The sequence below is a fragment of the Hetaerina americana genome, unplaced genomic scaffold, assembly GCF_022747635.1.
Source record: "Hetaerina americana unplaced genomic scaffold, ioHetAmer1.1.p SCAF_12, whole genome shotgun sequence".
Lineage (NCBI taxonomy): Eukaryota > Metazoa > Arthropoda > Insecta > Odonata > Calopterygidae > Hetaerina > Hetaerina americana.
In genome coordinates this window covers 34,508,842-34,535,548 of record NW_027286292.1, presented here as the reverse complement: position 1 = coordinate 34,535,548, position 26,707 = coordinate 34,508,842, and the positions used below count along the sequence as shown (strand labels likewise).

Sequence of the window (26,707 nt, the reverse complement as noted above, 5' to 3'; positions counted from 1 at the left end):
ATGAATAAATTATGGAGTATTTGAAGAAAATTATACTGCATTTTAACATGAAATTGAATAGAACGAAAAAAAACAATTAGGAGTTAAAGATGAGGTGTAGTGTACTAGTGTTGGAAGAGACATCGACTGGCAGCGGAATAGTATATGTTTATAGCGAACACTAAATGATAGAGAAGTGGTAAATATAGATCAACAAACTCCCTTTATCCAACGGTATCTCAGAATCTCACTCCCCACAATGAGGTATTTTTGTGATCACAATTCAGGGAGGTATAACCGTCAAATTACACTGAAATCCGACGTCCACCTACCTTTACTGATTTCCTATAAATAGCTCGCAATCAGTACACAAACTCTTCCTCTGTTCCAGTTCACCGCTATGTGCCACCACTTTTAGCGCCCAGTAAAAGGTTCACTGTTCATCCGATATAGTTCGCCGATAAGCGGCACCAATGCTATTACGCTGCGAATAATTCGCGGAATATTTCCTCGTTCCCCCAGGCTCTGTAAGGTCAAGAAGAAAGGGGAAGAAAACTCCAATGGCCGTAAGGATTAGTTGCCAATCTCTCGTCAGACCAATTGTTGTGTTGGTGTGACGGGAATCACGTCAGGGACCAACCACAACCTCTCGACCAGAATACCCTCTGTGGTGGTTTACGGGAGATTAATCCGCGTCAGTTGCTTTTTACCTGTGTCCAGATTCTCCCAGAAGTTGGGCCCTTTTGAGTGTGTGTGCGTTTCTCGAGTGCTTGTGTGTGTGTTTGGTCTGTGCCATCCACAGAGTGTGTGCTTGAGAATATCCTGGAATCTTTAACGGGGTCTACTCTACAGCCTCGTGAAGGATTCCATCTCCATCTGAAATTCTTTAACAGGGTCTCACAGCCTCGTGAAGGATTTCAGACAGGATAGTGTGCGTGTGGCTGTGTGTTGGTCCCTGACGCGGATTAATCTCCCGTAAACCGCCACAGAGTGTGTGCTTGAGAATATCCTGGAATCTTTAACGGGGTCTACTCTACAGCCTCGTGAAGGATTCCATCTCCATCTGAAATTCTTTAACAGGGTCTCACAGCCTCGTGAAGGATTTCAGGCAGGATAGTGTGCGTGTGGCTGTGTGTTGGTCCCTGACGCGGATTAATCTCCCGTAAACCACCACAGAGGGTATTCTGGTCGAGAGGTTGTGGTTGGTCCCTGACGTGATTCCCGTCACACCAACACAACAATTGGTCTGACGAGAGATTGGCAACTAATCCTTACGGCCATTGGAGTTTTCTTCCCCTTTCTTCTTTATTGAGAGGCCGTAGAGCTCATTATTTCTTGCTCTGTAAGGTCAGTTTTCCATCGCGTTTCAATCGATGCGTATAGTTCGTTTGGCTACGTTTTGTCTTAGAATCTATACTACGAAAAAAACGTGAAGAATATTTAATTTAAGACACTTTCTCTTTTTTCAAATTTTAAGTAACACACTTGCGCAGAAAAAAACAATAATTCGAAGGGTAGTCAATCACCGATAGATGTTAGTCCATAGGAAATGACCAGCCATTGGTCATATAATTTGAGCTTTGTAGCCAAAAAAACGTGTTTCTGAAAAATACAAAAAGCTAGGTTCACAAGTCATCGGCCCCGATGAAAGGCAATTCATCCTTTTTGAAAGATTAATAAAACTGCGAAGAACAAAATAGAGAATCGCCCTCTCTCTTCCAAGCTGCATGTATACCTTGCGCGATTGTGGAAGGGAAGAGCCCGAAGTCTGAGTGAAGCAGGTGTTCGTAGGGCAGGAGGAAAGGGTAAAAGTGGACTTGGAGGCGAATAGATTGAAATTTGCAAAGGAAAAGCGGAAAATGTTCAACCCATGCCGTAAAAAAGGGCAAAGTAGAGATTTTCAACTCAACTACTTACATTCACCTTAGTAGATTAATATAACGGAAAGGAAAATGACAAATAAATCTTTCGGAACTGATCAGCCCATTCAGTTTTTCTGCAATTATGCTACTTCCGTGAAACTAGAGAACGATCACTCGAGGTGAACAGGAGATAAAAATCGGACACAAGATTTCGGCAGTGAATTTTTTGCTCTCTTCAAAGTTACGAATGCAGCAAGTAATTTGCACAAATCTTCCCAGTTTTTGCAAATTATTTGTTTTGCACTTACATACATAGAGATTTCAGATAAATATTACTAAAAGCAAACGTTTATTTCCATCTCAATGCAGAAACCACTTTCTCAAAGACTATAGAAAATCCCTATGCTTGCGAAACCTATCGCGAGGGATCACATGGTCTGGTGTGCTTTTCAGAACATGCGCCAGCTTCATCTTCCTACGCAGTTTAAGTTAGTAAAGAAAATGAATTACTCACCATAAATGTTAAACGATTTGACATGATACGGAAGATAGCTTGATCTACTCACTCTCGAAGGGAGTCATCTTGGGCAAGTACTTAGCGCATTAGTTAAACGTTCTTCCACCACCGTCAAGATATATGCCTATGCTCGCTAATAAATACGATAAAATGTACTTTGCGACTCCGAAACGTTAGCAAAACAATTTGAAGAATCTGAGAATGACAATGAAAATATAAATGGAAAAAAGCGCGCGAAACTATTAATAGTCAATCTGTATGTTCCATGTATCCGATGAAAAATCGTTTAAAATGCTAAACATCAAGAAGGATAAAAATTTTAGCACGTTCGTTCGTAGTGTAATTTTAAAACAATAACGTAACTTGAAAGTTTAGCAGGTACCCAATTCAAAAACAGGAACTTCATTTTATTATATGCATACTGGAGAAAAGCTGCTTTTATTTCGCTTTGGGTGATGTGCAGGCATTAACTTTAAAACATATTAATAGACGTTACTTTAGGAGGAAGAGAGGATCCATCCATAATAGTTAATCAGAAGGTTCGTTTTGATCGCTAAAGGTACAGTTCACGCAAAACTTAACTTCCTACACTACATGTGTGAATTTCTCAATTACAGGGTAATGCTAGTGGGGGGCATTGATTCCCTCCCCCAGGCCAGAGTTTGGATTCCCACGAAATTCTAGTTACCTGGTCGCAATGCTCGGATTTAAAAGCCGGGTATACTATAGTTCAAAAGCATCACTCACGACTCAATCCCTGATCCCTTCGGACAATAGTCGAATACGCTACACCCTAAACTACCACGCCACCATAAAGACAGGATAATGAACCATTTATATGACTTGAAAAACACGGGTGAAGTTAGAGATTAATACTAATTAATGGTGAGAAAAACACAGTTGCAAAAATAATGTCAATAATGACACGGTGATTATTTTTTTCAATTTTACGCCATCAAGTTTATTGGGGCTACGAAGCTTCGACCAGTTGATACAGTACATTAAGCTTATTCCTCCTTTTACCTTAGTCTAGAATCATAGTTACTGCAACACACGAACCGAAAACAGATTTATCGAAATACTTGATGTATTTGCGAAAGAAAGTTTGATTTCGATTTATTAGTATTAAAAGAATTTATAAATAGCATATAAGTGCATATTCGAACATTCGTGTACATAAGAAAAAGGAACTAAGACTCCTTCGTCCTTGGTGTTTTAGAGGAACACACCAGGCTAATTAAACTTCAGTTATATTCACAGTTGACTCCTCTTACCTGGCCACCACACGACGAGATGGATGTCTTCCCACTTAAAAAAATGACTTGTCAGTCCTCAAACATTCCAAAGATATTTCTGTATTATAAATCGAATAAAAATGATTGGCTGTGTCCTTGATAGTGTTTTCATCATGAATTAAATAAATAATAAAGAACATTATTTTTAACAAAATGAGCTTAGTTTAACTTGGTTCTATCGGCTTTTATGTCAATTTCGAAGCCAAAACACTGATGCCATATCATAGCCAAGGTTCATTATAAATTTTAACTACGGAGGCCCGTAATGTGTTTTTTTTCAACCGCTGTCACACGAGCTGACGTAGGAAAGGAAGAATTCTCTCCCGTCAATATAATTCTTCGAATTTTCTTTTCCTAAAGAGGCCATGACTCAGGAAGCAAACACAATACATACACGAATTATACACACAATTTTCATGATTCACCCTCTGGAGAAACCGACCCCCGATGAGGTGTTGGCCGTTTACAGAAATACCGCATAATATGGTGTACTCAATGGGAATCTTAAATATTGTAAATCTTATTAAATTATATCTATATATACTATATTATGCATATAATCTTAAATATTTTTTTATAAAATCGTCGAACACTTTTACAAATCTGATAACAATGACGCAATGCGTCCGCAGATTATACTTGCACAACTAATAAATTCAATTTATATTCAATGACAATTTACCATTACAGAAATTACCGATTTTACCATTTGCATTTCTTTAATTGATCTCATTCGAAAAAAATCCACGCAAAATTTGGTAACATTTCTTAACTTCAATTCTGTTCACAGTTTTATTTTCTCGTATCTTCTCCTGCTTGATATCGGGATATCACCTATTTGGAACACGGGTAACGCGATCGAAAAATTTAATAAACAGTAACGAAAGTAGTAAATTTTTTTAATGGAAACATTCTACAGTACCCATAAAAATAAACACAGGAAACATTATTTCTCATTTTCCAAGAGAGTATACTTGATTTGACCCAAGCATGACGACATAATAAGTCACATTAACAATGAAGTCAATCCACAGCAGATATCTTGCAATGGGTATTAAGGAAGATACCCATTAGAACTGAACATATGTATATCAAATTATTTGAGCGATGTGGCACTCTGGTCTTTCACTTCGCTCTTTGTGGGGATGTTCCTCAAAATGGTGAGTGAGTACATTTTCGTTGATTAGACCGCAAAAAAATCCATATATAATAAATTTTTCCACTGCATTACACAAGAAGATAATTTATCTCGTAAATAAAGATAGTCTACTTTTATTTGTGAAAGAACCCTTCACATATGAGCACTCCATAGCTTGTGTTACGTCGCTGATAAGCGTCATAATATAATAATACGCACGAGTACATTTCTGTGCGTGCATACACACAGAGCCCGCATTTGATTAAACGAAGAAAACATATTTATGCTTTATAGCGTAACCATTTTAGTGGATGAACCGGCCGGGATTCATCCCGACTGCCATATCTTTAACTTCAACCCTACGGGATATATTATGGCATGTACTAATCATCTCAATGGGTATTCCTTGAACCGGATGGTTCCCACACCGCTGTGACCTGGGGCGCCGCCAATTTCAGCCAGCGGCGCCGCGGCCACATCTCATAATGTAACGGATGATTCGCTACTGAACCCATTCGCCCCCCACTCACTTGGCCGCCATAAAGAAGGCAACAGGGAGCCGCGGGCCGAAAGAATGGGAACCATCGCTCAAACCAATCGCCACCTCTCATTTTCGGAATTAAAGGCTACGTAAGAAATAAACGAACTTTAGAGGTACCCTTCCACTGCCTGCGCATGGCACTTGGCCAATGTGGCTCGTTTCCTTCTTCTGGCAATGCCTGCCACGAAACGCACTCTTCTCATCCTTTAACACATTGTATGATTGCTTTCCCTAGTATCCTTTCCTCTTCTGTACTCGCTCCTTCTCCTTAGGTGGGTGAAACAACTCCACAACGGCATCGTCTGACCAAAGAACCGGGGCGAGTGGTTGCCTAAACCCACCGCAGATGTCAGTGGGATTTACGTTTCCTCGATAGCTTTATGGTTAGAACATCGGCCCTGTAAGTCGTAGTCGAGTATCAGTCAAGGAACCGTTTTTACGCTAGTGATCTGCTCAATTCCACCTTCCCCAACATAGTATTGTGTTCGTCTTTTATACGTGTTCCCATCTCTTTTCCTTACATCTGTATCCATGTGACTAAATATACACATACACGTGTGTGTGTGTACGAATGCATGTATGTATGTATATGTATATGTATATGTATATGTATATATATATATATATATATATATATATATATATATATATATATAAAATACACAATATAGAAACACAAAAAAAGAAGAACACTCACAAGTTATTTCTTGATATTTCGACGGAAACACTCATTCATCTGAAGATATAGAAGTAATGAGTAATGATTACTTCTATATATTCAGATGAAGACGGAGTGTTTCCGTCGAAATATCAAGAAATAACTTGTGAGTGTTCTTCTTTTTTTGCGTATCTATATTGTGTGTTACTCTGTATTGTACTATTCGGCACTTCCGTGTTACGTCTACGAAAGCATATATATATATATATATATATATATATATATATATATATATATATATATATATATATATATATATATATACATATATATATATATATATATATATATATATATATATATATATACACACACACATATATATATATACATATATATACATATATACACATATATACATATATATATATATAAAGGGACAGGATAGGGATGTTGGACGGGATGAAGGGAGGAAGAAAGTACTCAGAATTGAAGAGGGATGATGTAGAGTGGGATACTGGATTTTCAATTTTGTTAGGAGTCACAAAATGATTATTTTGTAGCTGTGTCCATCAAAAGACCTACCTTAACCAGTATATTACCTAATAATAGTATACACACACATGTATATATATTCATATTCGCATATATACTCATATAATGACTTTAAAAGATGGGGAGGGAGAGGCGAGAGTTATACACCCATGCGCCATCTCTCTTTGTACGTTTAAAACTTCGAATCGTTCCAAAACTTCCAATAGACGGCCGTTCCACCGGAGAGATATCGTTTTTCGACATCATTCAGCGCGAAGGAACGCATCGATCCGCGGCACTGCGATAAAACATTAAGGCTCCATTTACCCAGTACCTAGTATATCGCGTTAGTTCAGTAATTTTTGTTTCTCACGGACGACCAAAACACAGCAGTAGATCAACAGTCGGGACCAGGCCAGGGCGTGTCGTAATGAAACAGAGTAACGGCTAGCTCACACAAAAATATGAACGATAGGCTATATCCAAGCCAGAAAGGTAGGTTCATACCATACGTATCTTTCTTGTCATCAATGTGCGGATGTGCAGCCGTGAAGGTTCACATGATGTGAAGGGCTGCAGTCAGGAAAGGGACGGGAGAGAAGGAAGAGAGAGGGGAAAGGATTATAATGAGTGAAAATGACGAAAGCCAAATGGCAGGTGACGGACGTGGGGTGAGGGAGGAGGCGGCACACCCAGAGAGAGACAACGGGGAATGCGGGTGCGGAGACGGGCGGGGCGGGGATAAGAAGCAGCCCACCTCGTGGTGAGCCCTGGGCGCCCGCCGAAGGTGACTACACGTAGAAGTGGGAATGCGCACACCACCAACCGAGCATTCTGTGAACAACACTAACGCCACCTTTCCATATTACGGTCTCCTTTGGTGGCCGTTTCCTATTCCGAACACGATTTAATCATGAAGTTAGGATTTTACAACACACGCGTACTGACTACAAAGAACAAACTGAATTACTATTTGAAATTGTCTCTTTGAGAAGCGTACGTAAAGTTTGCCGTTTTCGGTACTTACGAATACACCTTCTATCGCCGATTACTAATACAATGTTACCAGAAATATCACACAGTTCAGAGTTAAAATTGAAAGGAAATAAACACGATAGGGAGCCTGCTGACACGCATGCAACAAATGCCAGGGGAAACAAAGACATTAGATTGGCCGATTGTAGAAATGAGAGGAGAACGAAGACGAGCTAATCCCGGGATGGATGGTCATCAATGATAATGATGACGGAAATAAGGATCACATAGCTTGAGGTTTACCCTACCTACTTCCCAAATGTACGACCAAAACGATTTTGCGTCATCTCAGTTTTACATTAAATATTTGGTTTAAATTCGCGTTGCGTCTCACGACTTGCTTTTTGGGATTACTTTTTTGATAGTTTATAATTCTTCTTACCTTACTGAAACATTTATACACGCATAACAATATTCCAACTGCTTGTTCTCTCTCCTTTTAAATGCAGAGCTCTCTGTAGCTTTGATTGGCAACAATTTTAAGTTACCACGTCCACACATCCTCTCTCCCGGAAAATCTTCTTCCATATTAGGGAAGTATTCAGTGACTGTGTGCACAGTTATATTGAACAGAATACTGAAAATCCTTTCCCGAGTCATGACACGTCACGGAATAGCAAATAAAAAGTTAGCATTCATAAAAAGAGTATTTGGGAAACGTCTTGAGGGTGAAAGGAATGTGTTATTTTTACGCTAGTTCGGCCCCACCTATAGTACGCAGCGGGTATAAGGGATATTCACGAGATAGACTTAGTTTCGGAACCAGATCGTATGCACGTAGATCAGCTACGTTAGTGAGCATGGTAGTGTCACGACACCATTGAAAGAACTAGGATGGGAGCTACAAATTGACTGTTGGTTGAAAAACAGGTTAAATTTACTGGGTACAATGGAGGTAGCTAATTTATCCGAGGATGTTACGGACATATTACCGGCTACGACATTATGGTAGATCAGATCAAGTAGATCAGGGAGAAAGAGAGTAGAACGGATATATCTAAGATGTCGTTTTTCCTCAAATCATTATAATTGCTAATAGATATTACTGCAGGTGCGAAGGAGATAAAGTGTCGGTAGTGTATATGTTTTGCCGATATCCTACCGATAAATGTTAAATAGATCCATATTTATAACATAGTTCCCACATGATCTGAATACTATATATCCTGTAATTCAATATTCTTGCATGTTAAGTACCTTCTTTCGTGTGATTAACTTTGCTCAAGTGCATGATCAAACTGATATTTGTTTAGATGTGGCACGATTGCGACTGTACATGCTTGGCAGGTGCCCCCGCCATACGCCCGTGGAGGCTTGCAGGGTAATATAGTATGCAGACGCAGATATGACTACAGGTATTCCAAAAAGACTTGGAAGATTTAACTGAAAGAATATGATTTTATACGAAAGAAATGGCTACACTTGCATTGTGAGCATGTCGCGTTGAGCTATTGGAGTAAAAAGTTTTGTTAGGAGTACGCAACATAATATTTGTTTTAGCTCGATAGGGCACGTCACTATAATATTCTTACTAAAAAAACGCACCGTTTACTCAAAGAACTACTGCTTTAAATGCAAAAAATGATCGCCTCCATACATTTTATGGCATCATTCGTTAAGATAAAAGATAGAATTGGCATAAAAATACTTTATCACTTATGGCATCAGATAACCAACTTTCCATACCAATTATAAAATGAAAATTGCCACTTTCATTAAAAATTTTAAAGACGGTTCTTCTGATCTTTTTAATTCGCCAGTTAATTATCATAATTTTGACTTGAGAACCGTCAAACATTAAAGCTGTATAGAAAAACTTCGGCATTCCTTTAATAAGTGTTTTATTGTTATAATCATTACACTGAATAATCAATACCATAACAATGTCTACAGTCTTGGGAATGGATGAGTTGTACTATTCAGAACCATGCAATATTAGCACTATCTGTGAAGAGGTACAAGTAGCCACCCATCATGCTCAAAAGAATTTTTATTATTACCAACCGCGTGTTGGCATGGAAGAGAATGAATAATATTAAATGGACGAAAAGGAAGAAAAACGAGGAAGAGATAGGTATGGAAGAGAGTTTTTGGGATGGATTCAGAGGATGAAAAAGTGGGAGAAAATATTGAGATACTCGGATGTTGAACACTGTGATAAAAGGGAAAGCGTTGGATAAGCACAGAAGTGCGAAGAAAATAATGTGAATTTTTTACTCAATGAAAGGAGGTGGACAGTGTGCATCTAAAGAATAACTTAGTGCAATGAAAACTTTTGGGGTACGAGTGTAATGCTAAGCAGGACTTGGACGCGTTACGTTTGGAAAATAACCATTCTACTGTAGAATAGTTTTGCCGACTTCATAAAAATCCTACCCCTAAACAGTGGGATACAAATAAATACTCCGGAATGTAACTCCCCGTCTGATCACACGTATTAAACATTCGGCCGGTTGTGCTCACACGTCGCAGCCACGAGTGCTCCGGACACCCGTCTCCAATGCGCACGCGCGGAGTGGGCAGAGGGTCCACGGGGATGCGGCCTTGAACAGCCGAGCCGTGCCTAAGAGGCGAGCCGTGATGAGACGCCCACACTTCCTGACACCCCTTCCCTAAATTTCGGATCGGCTTAATAAAATATGTGCATGATCTTCGGTATTTTTCTGTTGCTAACTTATTCTTGAGGATGCTTTTCTATGAACTGCATCAAATGCTCAGGTCAAAGTAAGGTGTCCGGAAAGAACCCCTTAAATTAGTAAATATGCGATTTAATTGCAAAGGATTTCCCTAAGACCCGAAGACACAGGTCGAATCCTTATAATGGTCACTATGGATTTATGTTACTCGACTCTATCACGATAACCTTTAATGACCGTCGTAGGAAAAGAGGACAACAAACCTGAACGTATTCACTAAATCACTATCCGCACGATAAGGTCTCAGAAAATAATTTCACTCAATTAAGGAAAAAGAATAATTTTTCCATGGTCTAAAATGAAAAAGGTAAGCTCGCATCACGGAAGGCTGTACGCCAAGAACTGCCGAACAGCGCAATTCAAAAGGAAAACCAGAGGGAAAGTTACTTTGGTCTCTTTCACATTCCTTTACGTGGAATGCTTTCATCATTTCACACCCGAGCATTTACGCTGACACAGTTACTACTCATGATATCAACTAATTGACGTAGCCATTCCCTGGCATGACTCACCTAAGCTTCGCCCGCTCACCACAGCGACGACAGCAGTCAGCATCACAGCCACGAGGATTGCCTTGTAGAGAGCTTGTGGTCCCATTTCTGCACAACGGTCGCGTCACCAGGTACCTGCATAGATAAGTTTCAGTTAAAGCAGATGATAAAAAGAAAAAACAAACAATTGTTGAAACCTATGCGACCCATTTAAGCCCCATTTGATTTAAATATCACAATGAATGAAAGGCAATGCCATTAATGTAGCAATGCAACGTATACGAATGCAAACTCGTGCACAAGCAAAAATTAGAAGTAGCAATGGAGGGGAATTAATTCCTTTCAGTCCTACGTTAATGGGTGGATAGGCAGGGGCTAAAAGGGGTAATTAATCCAACCCTCACCCGCCCCTTCACCATTTCTGAGCGACGAAAAAACTTAACCTCTCTATCCCGTTCATCGAGTAGGATTTTTATGGTTTAAAATTAATTTAAATCTGAACAAACCGGAAATTAAATAAATCTCTAATTCCAAATAAAACGGATGAAAAATTTCACGCAACAAATCGTTTCCTGCTGCCGGTTTCTAATGGCACTCAAATAATATTAATAAACGCAAGGACTTCATTCACATTTCCTCCCATTCGAAGAGTTCCCGAGCTCATTTCAAAAGTTATCCACCAGTATTTTCCCCTCATTTAAATGCTCACCTTTAAAAATACCCAATTTCACACTTAGCAGAATTTAATTTGGCCCTTTCCCATTCTCCAAGCGACTCCAAGAAGATCTCCGACACTAATTCGAATCTTAAAAACCATAAATTGCTCTTTATCACTGGCTTAAAAAAAACTTGAAAGAATACGCGTCATAAAAGTTTATGACAACGGTTGCCGGGGGTTGCCTATGGTGTGGGAAACCAAAACTAGGGGAAATCTCTTTCTGTAATCCTAAAAACTGGTCAATGTTTCATTATTTATACCTTGCAAATGAGAACACCAATAGCACGTAGATTTATGCCAACAGTGATTTAAAATAAGCACCGGGTAACGTTCGCTTTTCCGTCATTTTAATTACAAAACAAATATGCACAGTAATACAACTCATGCTCGCGTTAGAGAATGGGCTGACCCCTTGACTGTTGCTACTAATAACTCAGCGACACAAATTGCAACTCGAAGCTAGGTATGACAGCAGAAGGTGTAGAGATTACATACGCACACAAAAGAACTCACAATAACCAAATACACGCCATACCAACCGCGGTGACAAAGGGCGTGTGGCAGGGGGCTAAGGTCAACATCCTTTACGTTCGTCGCATTCTAGAGGGTCGTCGGCAGGGCGAGACGAACTGGGGGAGAAACACACAGGATCAAATGAAGGCTCGCACAAAACAGTGGGACGGGTCCGACACCTGCCGCTCTTCCAAAGCGCCATAACTTAAGCTGGCCAAATGGGGTCATGAGCGCGTCTATTTGAATTTTTGACGCATTATAACAACTAAGCTAGTACACTGAGCACGAAACTCACAGGACCGGGCGAGACAAAATTAATGATTTCTCTTGGATGGTTAACTCGATGTTCAAAACAGAGCTCACTATTACTGTATATCGGACACGAAGGAACATTTTGAAAATAGTTATTTATGAACCCATGAGAAAAAATAGGAGAAACAGCAAACTGATGAATTTCTCACCCCAACTGCACAACTATGGAAAACTAAAGAATACAAGGTCCAGGAAACTAGAGCTACTCGAAGATATTTTAGGACGACTGATATAAAGGAATGATATGCACAGAGGATATTGATTTTGCCTTCGCTAATGTAAATTCACCAGGTATATCATAGCCAGGAAAAATCAGTTTTAAGTTGAATTAACCCAAGCATAAGGCAAAATTACATACGAACCAGGGTTCGAAGTGTACATCATACTACAATACACTATATCTCAAGAAAAAAAAATCCACATAAATGTTATTCTACACCTTACCATTTTTCATTTCATTATAATCGTACGCTGTATCATTACTTAAATATATATAACATGGCGCAAAACATATATATATATATATATATATATATATATATATATATATATATATATATATATATGCGTGCCAGATAGGTCGAATGGAGGAGACGAGAGACAGAGCGGTTGCCATAATATTGAATAAAAAGGTAGGAAGAAGCGTAGTCAACATAGATCAACCAACGGATAGAATATTACCCGTAGAGATAAAACTGGACCGAGGAACTTAGTCACTGTTCAGGTATACTCGGCACATGCCACCGAGCAATCATAACGAGGAAGAAGTCAATAGAGCATACGATCAGTTGGAGGACATAATCGCGTACGTTCCTGAGGGGAAACAATTGATTGTGATTGGTATGCGACAGTAGGCGAAGGAAGAGATGGTAACGAGGTGGGGTACTACACTTTAGGTACAAGGAATGACCACGGGGAGAAAGCAATTGGATTATGCCGGACACAGGGGTTAGTCATCACCAACACTTGGTTTAGACACCACGAAAGGCATAGGTACACAAGGAAAATGCTACATGGCTCTGAAAGGTAACAGATTATACTATGGTTGGGCAGATTCAGAAACTGTGATTAATTCGCACAGCTTCCCGCGAGCGGATGCGGACTCGGATCACAATTTAGTCCCCATAAAGTCTTGCCTCCGATTCAAAAATATTAGGCAGGGGCGGAGGGTTAGGAAATGGAGTATAGAAGCATTGACTGGATTGAAAAAGTAACAGCAGGTTGTAGAGGAAATCATGAATGAGGGAAAAGAGCTAAGTACTATCGAAGAAAAATGCGAATGCTTTAAGAAAGGGGTATCGAAAGCCACAAAAGAAACTATAGGAACCATTAATTGGAAAAGGACAAGGAAACCATGGATCACGGATGAGATGATTACAAAGATAGATGAGAGAAGAAAACGGAAGAACGTAAACACAGAGTTAGGCCAAAGGAAGTACAAAGAGTTAAATGATAAATATAAACGGGCAACATATAAAGAAAAAGCAGTATGGTGGAAAACACGTTGCGAGGATATGGAAAGTTTGCAGAGGAAGGGTGAAATTGGTGCGCTATACTGCAATGTTAAATCTCTATCGGGAAGTAAGAAGGAAAGATCTAAGCTAACGGATAGAGATAAGGCGGGTAAGATAATTGTTGACACAGATAAGATCCAAGAGAGATGGAAGGAATATATAGAAGAACTGTATAGTAAAGAACTTAGACCAACAAGGTTAGACATAGAAAAGGAACATGACGCAGAGGAAGATAGCTTAGGTCCAGGCATACTCGATGGTGAGATAGAAAGGACATTAAGGGAGATGAAATTAAATAAGGCCGCGTGGGTAGATAACATTCTCTCGGAACTACTGAAATGTTTAGGAAAATATGGGAGGAAGAGGATATATGGACTGATCCGTAGTACTTATGAGGAAGGAATCTGGCCGGAAGACTAAGTGAGATCGGTGATTGTTCCAATTCCGAAAAAGTAAAGACTACATCATGTGAGGACCACAAAATAATACGTTTGATTTCCCATGCAGCTTAAGTGGCTCTCAGAATCATCAACATACGGATGGGGAGCAGGGCAAATGATTTCTGGCCCTGATGATAGAGAACGATTCGTTTTCCGACACGTAGGAGTCACCAATGCAGGAAATGACGCGGTGCCTTTTGAGGGGCTGACCCGGAAGACCCGAATAGCCTTTTCCACAGGACAAATGATTACTTAGGGGATGATCACTTAGGATTTAGGAAGGGGAGAGACATGTGCGATGCCATTGCAGGAATGAGATCACTAATCGACAGCAATATAGAATATATCTACATGTGTTTGCCTATTTCGTAGATTTCGAAAAGACGTTTGACAAGAGTTAATTGGGAAGAACCAATGAGTATATTGCGGAACAAAGGAATAGATTGGAGGGACAGGAGATTAGTCCACAACCTGTACATATCTCAGACTTCTCAGGTGCGACTGGGGGACGGAGAGTCCGGCTGCGCAGTGCTAGGAAGAGGTGTAAGGCAGGGTTTCCATTATCACCATTGCTTTTCTACCTTTATGTAGAGGAAATGTTTAAAGAGGCATGGGAAGAACTTGAGGTAGGAATGAAGGTAGGCGGGGAATTAGTAAAATCAGTTAGGTTCGTGGTGACCAAGCTTTAGTTTGTCAGTCAGCCAAGGGGTTGCAAGCATTGCTGAGAGAATTGGAAATTCAGTGTGACAGGTATGGGATAATAATCAATATCAATAAAAAAAAGGTTATGCGGTTTTCTAGAAAGAAAAAGGCTAAGCTAAACATTAAAATACGAGGGCAAAAACTAGAGCAGGTAGAACAGTTTACGTATCTGGGAAGTGTTTTGGACCAACATGGTCAAAGTAGTAGGGACGTAAGGAGAAGAATTGCGCTAGGCAAAGAGGCTTTCACAAGGAGGAGGGAGTTGATGACAGGGACGTTGAGTAAGGATGTTAAGAAAAGACTCGTAAAAACATTGATATGGAGCGTAGCATGTACGGCGCGGAAACTTGGTCATTGAAGCAGGAGGATAGACGTAGACTGGAGGCTTTTGAAATGTGGGTGTGGAGAAGAATGGAAAAGGTGAAATGGACCGAGAAGAAAACAAATGAGGAAGTACTTGGTACAGGTGGGTGAGGGAAGGGGATTGTTGGGAGAAATCATAAGGAGACAGGAAAAAGGATGAAAAACATATTGATCAGCAGAGGGTTGTTGCAGACTGTGATAAAGGGGAGAATGTAAGGCAAACGAGGAAGGGGCAGGAATAGGATCGGGAGGATGGATGGGATGAAGGGAGGAAGGAAGTACATAAAGAGGACTATGGACTTGTTGTAGGGTGTTGTGTCGTGATTTTAGAAGGGACAAAATATTTACTTGGTAGCTGTGTCCATCCAAAACCTACCTTAACCGGTAGATTACCAAATAATAATATTTTTTTCTAAACCTTCTTACTCCAACTATCTTCAGGTGATACCAAAAGACGAAGGTTTTCTTTAATTTCGATTAATTTTCCAAAATTATAACTACACGATGATTATTTAGCAGCTCAACGAAAGAACTCCAGGACAGACACCACCTAATACCTGAAAAACTTTACGGAACAGTTTCAGAACATACTGCACAATACATAAAAATGCTTATTGTTAAGCGCTTATTGGGCGGAACTGGATCCTTCGAAATCCTCGACATGAACCTGCTAGTCAGCGACCAGCCTTTTCTAGCAAATTCAGATAAACGTGATGCGTTCGTTATAGATTTATATGATTACAATTAGAGTGGGCTAATGCCGACGCCGGGTTTCTCTCCACCCTTCCTTTCCCATCCATCCCTAATGGCGCAAATGGCATTAGATGTCGGTCGTCTCCCATAAAACTACAACTACTCGCAAATATTCTTTGCTCGCAGTTTATTGTAAATTGACTATAATACTTTGCTCAGGCACCTTAAACTAGCGACTGAAACTTATAAGAGAATCCCCCTACTCAGAGCTTTCCAATGGTGAGAGTCAACCAAAGGTCAACTGAAACGAATTCTCGCATACTTGGATTACTTGTGGAAATAATCCACCAGAAAACCATACCTTTCGTTTATGCTATAGAGAAACATACAATTACCTGTGACTGACGATGTTTGACTTCAGACGCAAGAGGCGAAGGTTAATTTTAGATGAACATTTTACAATGAAAAGGAAAAAATCGTCTTATGCGGGAGGAAATAAATTGATATAATTTTACGTCCGATCATTTTGATACTTTTTTCCGAGACTAATATAGCGGAGCAAGGGTGCCTCATTCCGTTCGGAATGGGTCCCGGATACAATGATAGCTTTTTTTTCTGCAAGCTACATAAATTCAACTGGAGACAGCAAAGAGAAGGCCTGGGTAGTGATTAAGGAGGGGGGGAAGGAGACAATTGAGCCGGCAAACGAACAATGGGCTCCCCTCTCTGAAACCACAGAAAAAGAGGCATCATCATAAAATAAGTACGAGGTAAGCATTTCTTCTGTCATCGATTCATGAAAATCACAGCAAATACCGTCGACGCAAGAAATGAGTCACGACGAGAGATGCTGAAGGGGGGCGATGTGAGCAAGCAGTAACGGGAGAGAAAGACGCGAGGATGAGCAATTTCGCGTACATCCTTCGTAGAAAATCTCTGCCACCAGTAAAACACTTATTTATCTCAGTTTAATCTCAATTTAAACGATACCAGCTACAATTATGACTATAGGTTCTACACATTACCTACGACGGTGAGAGAACATCGCTTGTTTAGTAAAAATTCAAACGTGGAAACATGCGCGGCAGGTAGCAAACGATCGTGTATTGCGTTGCAATGTGAAGATAAATGTTCCAAAACTAATCCTCCTACTGTAGCGCTGTAAATTCAAGTGAAAGTTCACATAGCTTCATCAGCAAAAAGGATGACTTTAAGCCCACGCTGATGAATAACTATTCAGGATTCGTTATCCTTATTTTTTTCGAGTATTATAATGACTAAAATGCATGCAGTTTGCATTAAATTCTTTTCAACATACTTTAATAAAAACAAATTAAAAAGTGTCTATTAACTCCGGTGACTCCTGAAATGCATATCTCCTTTTAGTCTCGTAAACTCCTGATCACGTTGTTCACGCCGTGAATTTTCGTCGGCTGAGTAAACAGCATATATGAGCTAACTCAATAAGGAAAATAATTCATTAACAAATGCATTTTTAGGGTAAACAAACACGGTAACGATCTCCGCTTAAAACAAAACACGATAAATTTGGGATTATTTGAATAGAGACGATGGAAAACAGCGGCAAACAATCAATATCACGCTCGGATTCTCTGACCATGGTATTAATTCAACTCCCAGGTTAAATATTCTGGCCAACGCCAGCAGGAAAATATTGATGACAGCCCTTTCATAGAATATCGTATTTCGCTTTGTTATTATTTTTTCAGGCCAGTAGCAGTGTAGAAATGCACACACACTAGTTATTGAGGCCCAGGAATGAATTGCTTATGTTCACACGATATTAGGTGATACACGGTAGTCAATAAATGAAGTCGAGTTTTAGGCTTTGGCAGCAGGAAGTATTGGATTCACTGAATCGTTTATATCAATGTAATTGGATTAATTAAAAGGTTTCTGGGGGGGGAATATTACGAAAAAGAATAGGCGCGATGTTATCTTTTATTAATTAGACACCACTTATGCTAGCATATGGAATGCGTATTCACTTCACTAGATGTCCTGGTTACTTCCACAATTAGATTACAATTCGCAGCCGCACGCGTAGAGCAGCATTTGAAGCATAAAAGCTGTTCTGAACTCATTCATGCCGCTGGACTTAAATAAATTCATTGTAAATTCCTCGCCATTTCGTAATATTTTGTGCGGAATTATCCCTTGTCACGCTTAGTTGCGGCGACATAATGGGTACCGTGGATATTGTCTGTATTGCCAAAGATTACAGATAAGACCAGAGAAGAGCCATTTCTTAACCGAAATGAGGAAACAGTTACAATTTGTCCCACTGAGGTATGTGGGTTCTATTTCAGGAATGAGAATTGCCGAGGAGTTCAGTGCACACAAAAGAATGGCAATTAGGGAAGCAACCAGCATTAAGGAATATTTTAGGAGTTATTTCGGAAGCTTTAACTTGAAGACACACGTCTAACGGAAGCGGATAATTATGTCCAGCCTCGCCATGGACGAAAGCACGACTGTCGACCCTCTCACTCCAATGGCACGCCACTCTGTCCCTTATCTCCATCATACGATTCATATGCTTAAAACCATAAATTCCACAACTAATAATGCTGATAGTGAAGGAATAATCCTTGCACCGAAATATATTGGTAGGCTATATTAAAGTGATATGTTAGGAAAACAATGCAGAGCCGATCGTAGCAGGGAATTATTTTCCCTCGCATAATTCGAGACCACAACAGTAGGATTTACAGTAAGACACAATAATTTACCATTAACAACTAATAATTACTGGATGATGGCCTAATACCCACTGCCACACCCTTCCGTAGCGTATTTCAGGATAATGTATCGATTTAATTGACTGTCTTTGATTCTGACACCACTCTCAAAGATGTAGCCATCAAAAAAATCTTGATGTCAGAATCATTTTGGAGTTGATGGAATTTAAAACTTAGGTCGAGTAATCTTTTACCCCTGTTTTCTTGATGGAACTGAAAATTTACAATTAATTTCTGGCGTTTAATTTTTTTCCAACCAGCTTAAACGCAAGTCTTTTCTTTACTATCGACTGATGGAGCCATTAAATACAGCAACGTTATATCTAGCCCACGGAACAAGGATCACGAACGGTGTTACCTAAAGAGTAATGGAAACTACAATACTATTTCAATGGAATAGGTCAGAAGTAAAACATCCAAATTTAGTGGTGGTTTGAAAACTCATTTGCAAAAAGGATTCATTAAGACTAACCTGAAAAAGCGAATCGCATTCAGGACTGCATTTTTGAAGCTCTAATAACCCCTATGATACTCCCCGGCAGGGACTGACTGAGAAACATTTGAATTAGTAAAAGTTCTAATATCACTTACCAAACCGATCTTTGGCTTGATTACAGTATTTATGGTTATTAAACATTCCAACGCCTAAAATTTACAGGTTTTGTTAGATACCATTAGATAAAAGTGAAAGGAACCTGGATTCAATACGTTCTCACCTCAAAGCTATCATTAAAACGAGGCTAACCGATATATTTTCTCTTTCATAAGAGACACCATATTTCTCTTTGATTGGAACTAGGACCAGATTTTCAATTCAAAGTGACCCGAAGGCGAAATAATCTCCGCAAATCGAAGGAAATCTCAATTATACGTCCAACGCCTGATTCGAGCGCATGCCTTGCTTCGCTTCGGAGGATGCAACGAATTTCCAGCCTATAGCTCTGCGTGGCCGCGAGGCACTTCGAAAGCCTTCCGCCACACCATTAGCGAGAGAAAGGCGGGGGATGACAGTTCTCACGGTTTCACGTAAAAGGTCAAGCGCATTGGAATGCCACGAATGAAGATGCTAAACGAACATTTTTGAATGATTATTCAAGCAAACACTCAATGCATGCTAGATTTATGTAAATTAGTAAACTGGACGACGCATTGCCCGCCTATGCGTCGAGTTACGATTGTTGGGGCCCGGCAAAAGAGGGCATCCCAGGGCCCTGCGCAGGGCCCACTAGGAGCCATACGCCACGGGGGCCCCTTGACCACGGCATACCGAACGAGGACGACGGAGGCTTTCGCAAAAGTTTTTGTACTCCGTAGAGGAAAATTCTGGGACTGGAAGAGACTAGTTTCGAAAAACTGGTCGCCAAGGGAAGAAGGCTCATGCGTACCATTGTTTACGGTAAACCCAAGCGTGCCCCTTCCTCGCCAACTTCGAAATTCGACCCTTTCCGCCGGCAGCTAAACTTCGGCACAGCGGGTGGAAAAACCTGGAAACACCCTATTGTGGCCAACCTACCCGTCATGAGCCAGCTTTCTCTTCGCTTTCCCCTCCGCCCCTTCTTCGTGCAACCTGCCTCTCCTCTACCCTCCATGACTTGACTCGCCGCCGCCCTGGGCTACCAGGCTTCCTGCGTTTTAGCTGGTGCATTTACACCCAACATCCCATCGCAGTTAAATCATGACTACATTTTGGCCTAATGCATTGAACCAAGGTAATCGGCACTCAAGTTTCCTTCGGTCATCGAGGTAATAATAAGAAAACCACAGCTGTAACGAAATGTCACGACGACAAAAGGAAAATAAAAAGGAAACTATCTACATAAATATTAAATATCCATTTTTCCTTCGCAAGATTTTGGATGCGGCCACACCAAGATTTAATAAACTAAGAGCTGCAATAGAAAAGCCACGCAACCACAATCCACCCCTTTCACGGACACATCCGATTCACAAAAAATTACGTAATTATAGGGTGATGTTCCAACACGCCCTGCCGCACGTCACCACGGCGCCTCGCAGAGCATGACGCACACTAATTGTAAGCTGAATAACCTTTACTACGTAAACGGAAACACTAATCGAGCCTGCCGTGTATAATATTCGGCAAAGCTGACGAAAAGAATACCACGACTTCTATTCTGATTTCTCATATCAGTCCAGTCATTTTGATCAGTGCGCATAATCTCGGGAACTTGCGTTAAGACGTTTGGGTTCTATACAACATAAATTCACGAAGAGACGAAGCAAAACTAAGACTTTCAGAACATATGAGTTTACTTGTGAAAACAAGGTAATTGCTATGGACCCCACATTATATTCGAATCGAACCCGGGCCCTCCGGTCTGTAGCTCAGCGCTCTACCCACTAACTACCACGTCCCCTACTGGGAAAAACTCTAGCGCCAGCATTATCTGACATACTTAATTTCATAAAAATGCTTTTCTTAGGAGCAACGACGCCATATAAAACCTATTTTTGTCCACTCTGAGATAGAGAAATTCCAGACTCAATTCCGAAATACCGGTTATTGATTATAGTTAAGTATTATTCGTAACTCGTTCGTACTAAGCCCTATCGGTCATAATACAGTCGTCGAATCCAATTATACTAAATGTGAACAATGACATTACCACTAAGTTTCAAACAAGAATCTAGACTGCAAACTAATAGGTATCATCCATAATTTTATTTGTTCTCAGTTATTAGAAAGTTGGCTGCTGCACATAATTATTCACTGGGCACCATCAGAGGTAAAGTTCCCTTGCCTTTAAGTGGTCAGTTGAAGAATTCAACTGAGAATATTTGATTTTTTACAGAAATTAAACAATTTATATCTTTAGGCAGTGAAATATTTTAATTGATAATCTGATTATTTTGAAGAATTTCATACGTCAAAATCGGCCGTAGTGATACGATGGCTGGTTCCCAGTTATGAGGACGAGTTTCAAGTAATGTTAACACAGCGGCATTCAACTAAGGTAAATCGACAAATAACCTATGATTTAAAGCTATACTGACATTTTGTATCAATTTTGGCCGGAAATAACTTACCCTGGCGTGATAATACACGAGTACACTGATTATGGTGTGATAACACCAGCGTTGCTATTTGCTATTCGCAAATGTTAAAAACAGAAACGATATATAATTGAAAAGGATAAATTAACTGAATTAAAAAAATTATCAAAATGAACAATTTATGCGCATCGCAAGCACAAAATAAAACTTATCAAATGAAAGGTCAATGGACATTGGAAAAGAATCGCTAGCTATTGTTAATAGACATTCATTTGACATCAATTACTTCCACTACTACTAATAAAATAGCGCTTCTCCGTTCATTTGAATGATGTCCAAAATCCAAGCCTCACACCATGACTAACCAGAGTTAGCTTAATTCTTCCATAACTTCTCATTTTTAGACACCTCAGAGCAAGTGCGAATGGAAATATGTATTTCTCTAATGTCCTTTACATTCCACGTCCCGCACACCCTTCGATAAAAAAAAGTCGTGAACCTCTGCCGCCAAGGAGAAACTTGTCCCGGTACTCTTTAAGAATAATTAAAAAATTCGGAAATATTATGGACGTTAAAAACCTGTTTTTATAACGCGAATAATTTAAGTCAGATCAATAATACCGACCACACGCATTTTAAAGCTTCGCCGATTCGGGCGGTGAAACCTGAGGAAATTAAAGGCTTTCAAATTAAACGCGAATAAAATTAATTCAAATTCACTTTATATGCACATTTTTCGAGCCCAGCGGGCCATCAATCGCACTGCAGCTTCCAGTGAAGTCATCCCACCTACCTATCTGCAATGAACGGCAAGGAATATTCTTAAGTTTTTAAATGTTCTATGCATGTGCCTATTGCGTGCCTACACCTAGGTGCATCTTTCACGTAACCAATACATTAACTTTGGACTCAAGGGAATATTTCTCTTGAGAACATTTTTGATGAAATTACTATTTTTATTGCCTATATTTCAATCATGATGGTTTAAAAACCTATTACACCCAACTGTAATGATGCGTTGAAATTACCTGGTTCCTCGTGCCAAATTTAAGGGGTTATTATGGAAAAATTATACTAAGGGATTATCTTATTACTATTTTATTTCACCCTAAATAATCATTCACTTTTATCACGAGCGTATTAGAATTACTGCTCAACGAAAATGTTACGCTAAGGACCGGGTAAGACGTGATCTCACTCTAGCACAACTGTCATGAACATAAACATACGCCATTGAGAAGGAAAACATAACGAAAACGACAACAGAGCGAAGTAAAAATTGATCTCTACCATGAAACGTAAATCACAGACATATTCCCTACACCTATTCGTTGCAAATTGGCGACGATATTTCATTTTCACATATTTTATGCATAACTGAAATAGACTAGATAAAAACTGCGGGCATAGCTCTAATGTAAATGACAACGAATTGAATGGGGCTAAAAACCAATCATCACACTGCGAAATTCATAATCATACAATCAAACTATTTATTTTCGAATACATAATTATGGCAACACAAACGTAAATTGGACGGGAAAATATTTCCCTTTACTTTCCGTCCGTTCCCCTAGGCTAAGTGTTCAAATGTACATAAGATTACCAACAGATAAGACGAAGTTTACACACCAGAAGACCGTAGACAATAACCTCCCGCATTGGTTTGTCCTGGATCTTGATTTCTCATCAAAGAAAATGGTAGGCAATCTTTAAATTCTCCTGAATGAAAATTGCGGCAACAAGTCAAAGACTAAAAATCCAGCTTATATTATACAAAAGTGTTATGCATCTGTAAGCTGTCTCGTCATACACGGAGAAATTATTCACGTAATGGCGAGCGATTCTTCCCCATGATTTTACCGAAGGACTTGGTTAAGATTAAAAGCTGATTATTTAAGCGAAAAGTTGATTCATCTTACCCAAATGCCACATGCTTCTGACATTATTCGCTTACGTGATAGTTATTTAAGCGTACGATTAAATAAGGCCAACCAATAGGAAGGAGACGTAACAAAACGCAGCTTTCTTGGTTTACTGCTGCGTCAACATCATTTCCGTCTGCCTCCCGCCTTAAAGGCCCTGGCGTGTCTGGCCAATAATTGTCACAATCCTTAAAGAATAATAAAATAGACGAGACATGCTTTCCCACGAGGCTGATCCCTGGCGCAGGGTAGATCTTACTCGTGAAGCACTTGGCATCTGGTTCGTGTCCGTCAGCTTCAGTTGGGTCGGTCCCTGACGCAGGGTCAAATATCCGGCAAACAACTCGGCAGTTTCCCTTCAAATACAGTATGAAGTGGAGTGTCCCGAGGAAAAAACCCAGTAAGTTACCACACATGGCTAAGGTGCTTCAATCTTGAGGCTGTCCCTGGAGAGATTACAATTTTTCCGTAAACAACCGAGGAGCTTGTACTCGTAGTGTTTGCTTGCTTGCGTCTGGAGCGAGTTGATCCCTGTCGTGGGACTCGTTTCCCCCCTTAACTACCTAAATGAACACTTCTGTTCTAACAGTTTCACTTCTTCAATACCACGCTCAGTGTCAAACCTTCATATAAACGAAGTTTGCCCACGATGAGCTTCGAAGGAGACCAAGGAAATCATACCATGAACTATGAGACTAAGAAAATCAACAAATGAACAAGTTAAAGCTGTATTTATCTCTGTCAAATTTCTAAAATTCATAAGCAACATAATTATATATTAAAGTATTGATAAAACAATCGTCTCTTCTTCCTCAAGCGAGTCTGGGGCCACTGATTATATAAATGACTATTTTCAGCCAGATGGAATGGAATAGATAAGTTTAGAATACTTGTATCAGACTTAAATTTAATGGAGCAATATTAATATTGAGGGAAATATAGGGAAAGTTACAGGTTACACAGTTATCTAAAATTAGTCTCATTTCCGAACCAACAATTAGTTCACAAATATTTGCCTCCAATTCGACACGGACGTCTTCAAACCTAAATAATTGTCCACCCATCTATTCGAGCGCGAGTTATGCTGCTGTTTCCAGATGTTTTGAGAAGGTTTAAATTAAAGTTTTGGAGAATGCTCGGTTTGACAGTGGCCCGTGATGACTTGGATAGCGGTACGTGAAGTATCACCTCACAATTCAGTTTTTAATTCATCTTGACTACTGCAACGACAATTCATCAAAAAAGTAAGCTTACATTGCTTACATTACATAGGAGATATTATAATTAAAACAGAAACCATTTTGATTTTATCCTAATAACAATATGTCAATAACTATTGCTCAGGTAATTTTCTACAAAATATCCCTTTGTTCCATCCCTCATTTACGGACATTTTTCATTAGACAACTTTCATTTGCCGTCTATTTCATATAATCATTATGAAGCTTTTGAGATTTATTTTCCTCTCCATCGCTTTACGCCACTCAAAAGGGGTCTATAACATTGATTTCATTCGTAAAAAGCATGAACCCTCTTCGCTTAGCTCATCTCAAGACCACCCCCCCCCTCGATATCACTCTTAACAGCTCGTCTACTGAAATTATTGTAAGCAGGATAATAACTCATTCGTGCATTACAAACCTTAGCTCTTCAAACTGCACTGTACCTAAAAATAAAACTCAATTTATGTATATTGATAAAAATGAGCTCTTACGGCTAGTAATATATAATAAATGTGAAACTCCAACTAAATGTGAAACTTAAACTGTTTACGGCTATTGGAGTTTCACATTTATTATCAAGTTATGCGAATAACTTTAACAGTTGAAAGTTTTAGAGTAAGCCATACCATTACGATCGCAGCTTGCCTATGTAATTTCAAGTGTTAGCACCTTGTTTTAAAACCAATGCGAGCTCTGGAAAGAGAGCAGGTGGATAAAATGCAAAATGGAATTCACGAGGATAAAAGAGAAAGGATAGTACCTAAGTTCACAATAAAATTTTGGCAGAGAACAAAAAGGAAAGAAAGACAAGGATCATTGTGATGATGACATTTCGAGGCGGGGGGCTTTTCAAGGCATAGGAGAAAGAATGTTGAGGATTTACTTGGTTTTTAAAGATCTACATTAAAAATCATCCACTGCTGGAGTTTCATTAATGTGAATCTCAAAATTGGAACCTCAAATTACACCACATTGATTTTAACTTAGAAAAACGATACATTGGCTCAGCGTCATTTTACTCCCGTTTCCCGATTTCTGGAATTAGTTGAACTTAATCCATAACATTTATAAACTAGCACCGCAGTAATACTTCAAAATTAAGTAAAATCAACTCTCTACCAGCGTAGCACTGACTAATTGGTATAGACGAAAAAGTACACTTTCAGATTAACCTCTTATTAAGAGAAATTTGCTCGCCGAGTACTAAATGACTTAAATACTTGTTAGGTCATGAACATTGGTTAAGTTTAAACGGCAAGAGGAAATTGATTAACTCAAATTAGGGGAGAGAGCTATTACATCAGCACCGAGGAATATAAAAAAAAGACCCTAGGAGGCTACCGAGCAAAATGGCGGAAGAACTCAAAAAAGGTCGAAGTAGATAGAATACATGTAATTACAGTTGTTTCACTACGATGAGCCTCCGCCACGGGAAGAAGCAGACCCTTCACCACCCATGGCCCGAAACCTCTAAGGCCTAAGACCGACCCCGAGGGTAACTTAATAATGGGATGAGAGTGGCAAGGGATCATCAGGTATGACCGTCAACTTTTTGGTCTGAAAATATGAATTGCATCTTCGGAATTCTGAAGCCATCTCATTTGAAAATATAAACTTCACTATGCTGGCTAATTTAATTCAAACTTGCAACTAATTAATTATTCTTTGGAATTTAATTTTCCACTCCAGCATCTCCTTGAGTACTGAATGCTTTTTCACTGGAAACTTAAATTTTTCACCAAAATTATAAAAATCTGTAAACAATTAACAGAAAAACGATT

At 39.5% G+C, this 26,707-nt stretch overlaps 1 protein-coding gene across 6 annotated transcripts in view; it reads right to left on the bottom strand.

The window, feature by feature from the left end:
- The window catches only part of Cirl (Calcium-independent receptor for alpha-latrotoxin), a 148,371-nt gene that overhangs the window by 81,381 nt on the left and 40,283 nt on the right, over positions 1-26,707 (bottom strand). For 5 of the 6 annotated variants that reach the window (XM_071582885.1, XM_071582888.1, XM_071582889.1 and 2 more), the window contains exon 2: positions 10,768-10,881. In XM_071582885.1, coding sequence (XP_071438986.1) covers positions 10,768-10,852 — 85 coding nt within the window. In that variant the 5' untranslated portion in view covers positions 10,853-10,881. Of the gene's footprint in view, positions 1-10,767; positions 10,882-11,977; positions 11,998-26,707 lie in introns of those variants that run through there. The other variant, XM_071582886.1, reaches the window with a different exon arrangement.